At 20.0% G+C, this 10,548-nt stretch overlaps 4 protein-coding genes across 4 annotated transcripts in view; 2 read left to right on the top strand and 2 right to left on the bottom strand. All coding sequences in view use genetic code 6, as the record gives it.

Annotated features, from left to right (window-relative positions):
• Positions 1 to 287: 287 nt before the first annotated feature.
• Positions 288 to 4,860, bottom strand: TTHERM_001555990 (cyclic nucleotide-binding domain protein; the record flags this gene model as incomplete). Its single annotated transcript, XM_012796379.1, has 16 exons — positions 288 to 408; positions 589 to 678; positions 906 to 995; positions 1,208 to 1,297; positions 1,499 to 1,588; positions 1,791 to 1,880; positions 2,082 to 2,174; positions 2,380 to 2,469; positions 2,674 to 2,763; positions 2,962 to 3,051; positions 3,268 to 3,357; positions 3,589 to 3,678; positions 3,890 to 3,979; positions 4,180 to 4,269; positions 4,718 to 4,767; positions 4,825 to 4,860. 16 exons carry the CDS (start codon positions 4,858 to 4,860, stop codon positions 288 to 290), a joined length of 1,380 nt encoding a protein of 459 aa, XP_012651833.1.
• Positions 4,861 to 7,718: 2,858 nt separating this feature from the next.
• On the top strand, positions 7,719 to 7,964 carry TTHERM_01555990 (transmembrane protein, putative; the record flags this gene model as incomplete). Its single annotated transcript, XM_001011458.2, has 1 exon — positions 7,719 to 7,964. The coding sequence occupies one exon, from the start codon at positions 7,719 to 7,721 to the stop codon at positions 7,962 to 7,964; it is 246 nt and encodes an 81-aa protein (XP_001011458.2).
• Positions 7,965 to 8,280: 316 nt separating this feature from the next.
• On the top strand, positions 8,281 to 8,731 carry TTHERM_001555989 (hypothetical protein; the record flags this gene model as incomplete). The annotated part of the gene is made up of 2 exons (XM_012796378.1): positions 8,281 to 8,329; positions 8,424 to 8,731. The coding sequence occupies 2 exons, from the start codon at positions 8,281 to 8,283 to the stop codon at positions 8,729 to 8,731; spliced, it is 357 nt and encodes a 118-aa protein (XP_012651832.1).
• Positions 8,732 to 9,725: 994 nt separating this feature from the next.
• The window catches only part of TTHERM_001555988 (hypothetical protein), a gene marked incomplete at both ends in the record, with an annotated part of 938 nt that continues 115 nt past the window's right edge, over positions 9,726 to 10,548 (bottom strand). Inside the window, 4 exons of the mRNA XM_012796377.1 lie at positions 9,726 to 9,826; positions 9,888 to 10,143; positions 10,279 to 10,352; positions 10,516 to 10,548. The exon at positions 10,516 to 10,548 is cut by the window's right edge and continues 115 nt beyond it. Coding sequence (XP_012651831.1) covers positions 9,726 to 9,826; positions 9,888 to 10,143; positions 10,279 to 10,352; positions 10,516 to 10,548 — 464 coding nt within the window. The remainder of the gene's footprint in view (positions 9,827 to 9,887; positions 10,144 to 10,278; positions 10,353 to 10,515) is intronic.

Here is a 10,548-nt window from a genome sequence, read left to right as displayed (position 1 = left end):
CACCGGAATCACAAACTTCATCACAACTATTTAAATATTGAAGAAAAAATATATAATAAGTTAATTAGAAAGAAAAAAAAAAGAAAAAATATGAAATTAATTAACAAATAATAAAAGAAAATATTAAAAATAAATGAGTGAAACAAACTATGAAAAATAAAAGAAATAAAAACACATGTACAATAAAAAGAAACAGATTAATAAATCTAATAAAAAGCTAGCTAATAAATAAACAAATTAAAAGAGTTTAATTGTTTTAAATTCATTTATTTTTAAAAATAGAATTATCATAATCCAAAATAAACTAACTGTTTTTACCAAAATGTAAGTGTCAAATTTGAGAGTTTAGTGCATTTTTTTATAGCATAAAATAAGTATAATGGACCAATTTTACCAATTAAAGTTTGACTTTTTAAATATTGAAGAAAAAATATATAATTAAAAAGTTATTTAGTTAGAAAGATAGAAGAAATACAAACATAAAAAGAAAAAGGTTAATAAATCTAATTAATAGCATATTAACAAATTAAAAGAGTTTAATTCTTTTAAATAAGTTCATTTTTATAAATAGAAATTAAATGTTTTTACCTAACATCAAGTTCTAAATTTGAGAGATTTTTGCAATTTACTAAAGCAGAACCTAAGCCTTATGCACCTCTTGTATTAATTGAATTTCTACTTTTTAAATATTGAAAAAAAAAAAATAATTAATAAGTTATTTAGAATGATAGAAGAAATATATATAAATAAACACAAGTAAGTATGTACAATAAAAAGAAAAAGATTAATAAATCTAATTAATTAATTAAAAGCTAATAAACAAATTAAAATAGTTTAATTGTTTTAAATTCATTTTTATAAATAAAAATATCACAATCCAAACTAAACAAATAAACTGTTTTTACCTAAGAACAATTTTCAAATTTGAGAGATTAGTGCAATATGCTAAAGCAGAAACTAAGCCTGAAGTACCTTAATCACCAATTTAATTTTCACTTTTAAAATATTGAAGATAAAATATATAATTAATAAGTTATTTAGAATGATTGAAGAAATACAAATAAGCACAAGAATGTGAAATAATAAGAAAAAGATTAATAAAACTAATTAAAACATAATAAACAAATTAAAAGAGTTTAATTCTTTTAAATTCATTTTTATAAATAAAAATATCACAATCCAAACAAAACAAATAAACTGATTTTACCTAAGGTTAAGTGTCAAATTTGAGAGATTAGTGCAATTTCCTAAACCAGAACCTAAGCCTGAAGTACCTTAATCACCAATTTAATTGAAACTTTTTAAATATTGAAAAAAAAATATATAATCAATAAGTTATTTAGAAAAATAGAAGAAATACAAATAAACACAAGTACTTACGATAAAAAGAAAAAGATTAATTAATATAAAAAATAAATTAAAAGAGTTTAATTGTTTTAAATTTATTTTTATAAATAGAAATATCACAATCAAAACAAAACAAATAAACTGTTTTTACTAAAATTTAAGTGTCAAATTTGAGAGATTAGTGCAATTTGCTAAAGCAGAACCTAAGTCTGATGCACCACTTGCACCAATTTTATTGTCACTTTTTAAATATTGAAGAAAAAATATATAATTAATAAGTTATTTAGAATGATTGAAGAAATACAAATAAGCACAAGTATGTACAATAATAAGATTAATAAAACTAATTAAAACATAATAAACAAATTAAAAAAGTTTAATTGTTTTAAATTCATTTTTATAAATAAAAATATATAAATTGTAAACAAATAAACTGTTTTTACCAGAGGTTAAGTGTCAAATTTGAGAGATTAGTTAAGTTTGCTAAAGCAGAGCCTAAGGATGAAGTACTTTAATCACAAATTTAATTTCCTCTTTTTAAATATTGAAGAAAAAAAATATGATTAATAAGTTATTTAGAAAAATAGAAGAAATACAAATAAACACAAGTACTTACGATAAAAAGAAAAAGATTAATTAATATAAAAAATAAATTAAAAGAGTTTAATTGTTTTAAATTTATTTTTATAAATAGAAATATCACAATCAAAACAAAACAAATAAACTGTTTTTACTAAAGTTCAAGTGTCAAATTTGAGAGATTAGTGCAATTTTTTGCTAAAGCAGAACCTAAGTCTTATGCACCACTTGCACCAATTTCACTGTAACTTTTTAAATATAGTAGAAAAAAATATCATAAATAAGTTCTTTAGAAAGATAGAAGAAATACAAATAAAGACAATGATAATAAAAAAGTAAAATTAAATCTAATTAAAATCTAATAAATAAATTAAAAGAGTTTAATTATTTTAAATTTATTTTTATAAATAGAAATATATCACAATCCAAACAAAACAAATTATCTGTTTTTACCGAAGACCGAGTGTCAAATTTGAGAGATTAATGCAATTTGCTAAAGAAGAAACTAAGCCTTTTGCACCACTTGGACCAATTTTATTTCCCCTTTTTAAATATTGAAGAAAAAATAGTTTTTCAATAAGTTATTTAGAATTATAGAAGAAATATAAATAAACACAAGACAATAAAAAGAAAAAGATTAATAAATCTAATTAAAAGTTTTTTAAACAAATTAAAAGAGTTTAATTGTTTTAAATTTATTTTTATAAATAGAAATATCACAATCCTAGACAAATAAACTGTTTTTACGAAAGTTAAAATGTCAAATTTGAGAGTTTAATGCAATTTGCTATAGCAGAACCTAAGTCTGATGCACCTATTGCAAGTATTTTATTGTCACTTTTTTAATATTGTAGAAAAAAAAATTAATATGTAATTTATAAAGATAGAAAGAAGAAATGCAAACAAACATAAAAGAAAATGATTAATAAATCCAATTAATTAAAAGCTAATAAACAAATTAAAAGAGTTTAATTGTTTTAAATTCATTTTTATAAATAGAAATCTCACAATTTAAAACAAACAAACTGTTTTTACCTAAGATAAAGTGCCAAATTTGAGAGATTAGTGCAATTTGCTAAAGCAGAACCTAAGCCTGATGCACCACTTGCACCAATTTAATTTTCACTTTTTAAATATTGAAGAAAAAATACATAATCAATAAGTTATTTAGAATGATAGAAAAAATGCAAATAAACACAAGTACGTTTGCACAATCAAAAGAAAAAGATTAATAAATTTAATTAATTAAAAACTAATAAACAAATTAAAAGAGATTAAGTATTTTAAATTCTTTTATATAAAAAGAAATATCACAATCGTAAATAAATAAGCAGTTTTTACCTAAGATCAAGTGTCAAATTTGAGAGATTAGTGAAATTTGCTAAAGCAGAACCTAAGCCAAAAGTACCTTAATCACCAATTTAATTTCTACTTTTTAAATATTGATGAAAAAATATATATTCAATGAGTTGTTTAGAATGAATGATAGAAAGAAGAAATACAAATAAACACAGTACAGTACGTATGTACAATAAAAAGAAAAAGATTAAAAATTTAATTAAAAACTAATAAACAAATTAAAAGATATTAATTATTTTAAATTCTTTTTTATAAAAAGAAATATCATAATCCAAACAAAACAAATAAACTATTTATTTTTACGTAAGATCAATTGTCAAATTTGAGAGATTAGTGCAATTTGCTAAAGCAGAACCTAAGCCTGAAAGACCTTAATCACCAATTTAATTTTTACTTTTTAAATATTGAAGAAAAAATATCTAATTAATAAGTTATTTAGAATGATAGAAAAAATACAAATAAACACAAGTACTTACGTACAATAAAAAAAATATTAATAAATCAAATAAAAACTTATAAACAAATTAAAAGAGCTTAATTATTTTAAATTTATTTTTATATATAGAATATCACAATCCAAACAAATCAAATAAACTGTTTTTACAAAAGTAGAAGTGTCAAATTTGAGAGATTAGTGCAATTTGCTAAAGCAGAACCTAAGCCTGATGTATCTTAATCACGAATTGAATTGTAACTTTTTAAATATTAAAGAAAATTATATAATTAATAAATTATTTAGAAAGATAGAAGAAAGAAAAACACAAGTAAAATAAAAAATAAAAAGATTAATAAATCAAGTAAAAAGCTAATAAACAAATTAAAAGAGTTTAATTGTTTTAAATTTATTTTTATAAATAGAAAAATCACAGTCCAAAACGAATAAACTGTATTTACGAAAGATTAAGTGTCAAATTTGAGAGATTAGTGCAACTTGCTAAGGCAGAAAATAAGCCTGAAGTACCTTTATCACCAATGTAATTGTACCTTTTTAAATATTGAAGAAAATTATATAATTAATCAGTTATTTAGAAAGATAGAAGAAAGACAAACACAAGTAAAATAAAAAATAAAAAGATTAAATCTAATAAAAAGCTAGCTTATAAGCAAATTAAAGAGTTTAATAGTTTTAAATTCATTTTTATAAATAGAAATTTCATAATCCAAAATAAATAAACTGTTTTTATCAAATTAAAGTCTTAGAAGGAAAAAATGAATAAAAATAATATAAAATGAATAAAAAAATTTTTAAATGAATTTAAAAAATATAAAGTGAATAAAATTCAAAAAATAATTTTTAAATAATGTATGAATGAATGAATATTTGTGATAATTTATTTCTATTAGAAAAATAATATTTTTAATGAACTGAACATTAAATAAAAAGTAAATATTAATAATAATAATAATTATAATATCTATAAATTAATTATACTTCAGATTAATATGGAGAACCTAATAAGATTAAAGTGAAGAGTTTAAAATCTTTTTATATTAGTAAAAATAAATTTAAAGTATGTTAATAAAAAAATAAATAATTACTTCTTCTAATTCTTTAAAATATTTTATCTATTACATCCTTTATTTTTTTTCAAAAATATTGAATAGCAATTAATGAAAATTTAATTAATTTTTAGTAAATAAAAAGAACAATAACTTTCTTTGATTATTAAATCTTAATATTTCTATTTAAAATATGTACTTAAAAATATAGTAGGAACTAGAGATTGGATATAAAGGATGGATAGTGAGCGAGAATGCGAACTCACTAAAATATAAAATTTTTTGGTGTATTTATGAGTATAATTTATTTGTTTAAAACTTTTTTTTTTTAATTTTATTTTCTTACCCTCTTGTTATTATTTATTATTGGTTTTATTGTTCTTATTGTTTTATTTTTTCACTTTATTGTTAAGAGGACCACTCTTAAACCAAATACAAGGTTTCAATCTTGTACATTTTATATAACTTTTTTCTTCCACAAATTTACTTTTTTTAGGGGATTATTCTTCAATAAGAAAATTTTTGTGAAATATCATTCATATATTTAAAAAGAGGATATTAATCAATATATTAAACTATTATGGTGATCCTAAAATTATAAATACTATAACTATTATTAATATATACTATTTTACTTATATCAATAGTTAAAATATTTTTTTTTGAGTAAAATCAATAATGTTAATAAATTGAATTTCTTTTTAGCTCTTTTCTTTCGATTCGAAGCTAATTAGTATTTTTCTACTTACATAACGCGTTTTGAGTTCAATTTATGGTATTTATTTGAAATTAAATTAAATTTGTTTATGACGATATTAATTAGTTTCGAAGTAAATTGAAATAAATAAAAATAAGGGCCTTTCTTCTTCCCCTTCATACATACCCATTTACTAGATTAAATTAATAACTTTAGAAGTTCTATTAGATCGCTGGTATCAATTAAAATATTTTTGGGTTATTCATTTTACTAGTAAAATAAGAAAGCATAAAAAAGTTGAATCAGAATTTTAGATTTAGGAAAATGAAAGTTAAAGAATTGAAAGAGTTTAGATTTTTATTACAAAAGTAAAAATTTCTGGTATTTGTTTCTTATAAAACATCAATATTAAATTTAGTTTCGAAGAAAATTGAAATAATAAGATAGTAGTACTATTATTAATTATTGTTTAGTTTATTTAATATTTGATAACTTGAAATAATTTTAGCTAGAAAATGTCATACTCATATTGCTCGGATACAAGCAAATCAATCTGTGCATAGATAGATTATTTTCAATAAAATGCGATTAAATTAAAAGTCATTTATTTTAATGAGTAACAAGTATATTTATATAATGACAATATTATTTTAATTCAAAATATTCAGTAAGTTTAATTTTTTTAATTTTCAAATTAATATTAAGATTTGTTCACTTGATTGATCATATATAATATATGATGGAAATGTATGTATGTATGTATGTATGTATGTATGTATGTATGTATGTATGTATGTATGTATGTATGTATGTATGTATGTATGTATGTATGTATGTATGTATATATGTATATATGTATCTTCAGACATTTTTAATATGCAGTGAGTGATCTTTATTAATTATTCTAAGATAATTTTAATGGAGCTATAAAATTCAATTTTATTAATAAGGTTTAAAATTTTGAGTGAAATATTTCTAGAATGTATGTAGATTTTCTCTTTAGCATAATATTCAAATAATTTTTTAGTATACAATCTTATTTATAAAATAATGCCAAGCTTATTAACGCTCAGCTTCACAGTAAATATTCATCCTATAAATTGCATGTCAACGGTTTTCCATTAAACATTACTAACGATTGCATTTAACATAGGCAGTCTTTACAATTCAATTCTTATTATACTTTTCAACTTAGAAGAAGATTTTCTTCAAATATATTAATTTTTCTACTACAAACTAATGAGTGATGCCAACTAAATAAGAAATAATTTCTCCTCGGAATATATTGACTGACAAAATAAATAAGGGTTTAACTTTAAGATATTTAATTGAAACAAAAATGCATTACATAATGAGTGAAGTAATCTATAATTAAAATGGTATAATAATCCAAACTAACTCTAAACTAATTCCTTTCTATCTAATATGCGCATGTCTAATTATGGATAACTAATTTCTCAGATGTAACGTTTGTATACTTTCTTTTATCTGATAAAATGACACAAAAGTATATCTCTAATAAGTTTATAATTTCAATTCATTAAACTAAACTCTGTTAATTCTTAGTATAAATTTGGTTTCTTAAGATGTACTATAGCTAGCTCTGATTCTTAAGAATTTATAAGCTAGCCTAATTAGATAGAGACAAAATGCTAAATGTTCTCAAAGCTAATATTCTTTAATAGATTCATATTAATTTTTTTTCAAATAAATTGACTGCAAAAATAATATAATTTAGAATTAAAAATTGTGCTAATTTTTAAATTAATATTAATTAAAAGTATAATAAATAATAAAAACCTAAAAAATTATTATTGAAGATCTGGGTGATGGATGGATGATATGCTTTTATAAAATAAAAATTTACAAATTAATTATTAATAATAATATTAACAATCAAAGAAATTATGAATTTTTAGTGAGCGCTTTATTCACACCTAAACTATAGCATCAAAATGGCTGGCTGGCTATATTTAAAAAGCAAGCTAATAGAAATTAAAAGCAAAAAGAGGAGGTTTAGTTTAGAATTTATTTACATGCTTATTTTATATATCTTTTAAAAATTCAATATAAGTTAAAGCTATTGAAGTTGTTAAATTACATTTTTTCATAACCAAATAAAATAGTTAAATAGGCTAAAATTCTTTATGGAGGTAGAAAATGATATGCAAAGTAAAGAGGATTAAGAAGATTAGGAAGCAAAAAATTCTAATTAGAAAAAAATTTTTGTTAAATTATGACACTGAATATGAAGAAATAGAAAACTTAGAAATAAGAAGAAGTTTAATTAGAGGAAGATGAAGAAGAAATGATTTAAAAGAAACAAATTATATATAGTACACCAAAAAAATAATAATAAAAGAATAAGAAGAATTAAAGAAATATTAAACTCATATTACTTTTAATATTAGAATTTTAGATAATTATTTTCTTCAAGATAATCCATCCTAATGGAGATAAATACACAAAAGAAAGAAATTGAAAATTAATTAAAATAATTAAATTTTAAAAAATAAATTTTCATCATCTATCTAGTTAGATTTTAATCTATTAAATGTTTTTGACAATTTGAACACCTAATTTTCATTAACTGAATATAATGATGTTTATAATACAATCTGATTGATTACCTTGATAAAATAAAATATTTAATAATATATCTATATATTAAGTAAGATAGAAAATAAATAATTACTTTATTTATTTTTTAGCTTTTGTAAATAAATTCCTTTTTGGTATAAATACATATTTATTTATTTCTCAGCTGTTAGTTGAAATTTAAGGTAAATTGCTTGATCATGTAAATAAGGAATAAGGATAAAACTATGTACATAAACATTGGGAAAAGTAACAAAAAATTGAATTTAATTTTATCTAATATGATATTTTATATTTAAAAAAATAATGTATGTAAAGATACATCAATTTAATTTATTAATAGGGGAGGAAGGGGTAGAATTATTGAAGTTCATTATAATTCTAGTTTAATAATTCATAAAATTTTTTTAATAAGGAATAATGCAAAATAATTTTTTTTGTTAAAATTATCCTTATTACAAAACCATCTTAACATAAAAAACGCTTATTAAACAATGTCCAAATACTTAATTTTGCATTATAATTACATTAATTAGTTTAATTCAATAAGTGGATGTCGTCTAAAAATACTTCCAATTTAATTGTAAATAGATTAATAAATAAAAAGTTATTGACTAATAAATATCTAATATATTTACTTTATATTTTTGAATTCTAAGATCTACTAAATTAAATTACAAGCATAATTGCTTTCTAATAAGTACTAAATTAATATTTATTTTTTATTTATTTCTGTCTTAAGTAATTAATCTTGAAATAGATATTAATGCTAAACAAATTAAATATATAAATTGAAATATATATATAGGTTACATATTTGCTTTATAAAAAATAATGAGTTAGATTAATTAATTCATTTGAATCCACTTATATAAAATTTAATTATTATGGTTGCTTAAATGAAGTAAGCTAAAACTAAATTAGATTAATAAAATAAATTATTGTTTTAAAAATTTAGATTTTAAATTTTTTTTATAATCTTGAAATTAAATTAATTTAAAAAATTTAGTGATAAAATTTATAAATTATTATAAATTATGCATAAGTGATTATATTACAACTAATTAATTACACATTTAATAATTAACACAAAAATTAGTATTTTTTTAAATAAATACAATTAAAAATATTAAATAATTAATGTAAATATATCATTATTTAATTAAATAAGAATTAATAATTTGATATTATAAAATATATCAATTAGAAAATTAATATTTAAAAATAAAAATGCAAAGAATGTTAAAAATAATTTTGTAATAGATATATCATACATAGAAATTTAAGATACTTAAGATTCTCAAAAAAAATTTGAGTATTTTATGAATATTATTGTCTAAAATAAATAAAAAGATTGAAAACAATTTTAATATACTTTATATTCTCCTAGACTAACAAAATCTTTTAATAAAACTTTTATATAAATATATATAGCTCTTTAAAATATTTTATGAGCAATTTAAGGGGAGGGTAGTTTTAAACGAATTTAAGAGGGATGATAAAGAAAAATGAATTAGTGAATTAAATTTGATAATGCTTACATATGATAGTTAAAAGACTGAGCTTTTGATGATGTTCTTATTATTCACAAATAATAAAAAATACACAAATACTTAATTTTAACTTAAAAATATCATTTAGCCAATCAAATTAAAGCAATTATAGTAATTAAACTGATAGCAAGAATTTGATTTGAAGTACTTGGAGTATTTGAATTACTTGGGGTACCTGAATTACTTTGAATACCTAAATTACTTGGATTACTTTAAATACCACACGTACCACCAGTTAGTTTCAGTATAATTACAGAAATTTTTTATCAGTATAAGTACCTTAGTTGCCTCTAATAGATCAGGAGGTACTAACTAACTTTATTTCTACAACCAATAGAATGAACAAATAGGTAACCATGAACAACCATTATTTGCATTACAAGTAACTTAATCTGAAATTCCACATAGGAACTTAGAGCTAATGTTGGAGCAGTGTCTTTCATTAATTAGTCCATGGTTTAAGCTGAATCCAGCAAAACAATTCATTGCATATTTCAGAAGTTGGGTACACTAACATACAATTAAAAAGATTATGAATTTACCATTCAAATAATCACAAGTTAAGATATATGTGACCTTTGGATATATATTAAACCGCCACAATTCTTTAATCATTACAGAAATATGAAATAAACGTATTTTCACTTTAAGCGCATGGTTAGTTAATATATTTAATTCTGATAAAAAATTGTTTGTTATTTCCCAATTATTTAATTGATCTAGAATAATTAAATAGATCAATATAACAAATAAAAATGAATATTTTTATTCGGGAGCCTAATATTTCCCAAGGTATATTTATTTGCTATAACGTTACAAATTAAAAAAACAAACAATGATTTAGAACTTATTTTGCTATTATTTTGAATGAGATAAGCTTACAACTAATCCATGATTTAAATTTTAAATATTTGG

Source organism: Tetrahymena thermophila (genome assembly GCF_000189635.1).
Source record: "Tetrahymena thermophila SB210 genomic scaffold scf_8254738, whole genome shotgun sequence".
Classification (NCBI taxonomy): domain Eukaryota; phylum Ciliophora; class Oligohymenophorea; order Hymenostomatida; family Tetrahymenidae; genus Tetrahymena; species Tetrahymena thermophila.
This window is presented reverse-complemented; position numbering and strand designations above follow the sequence as displayed.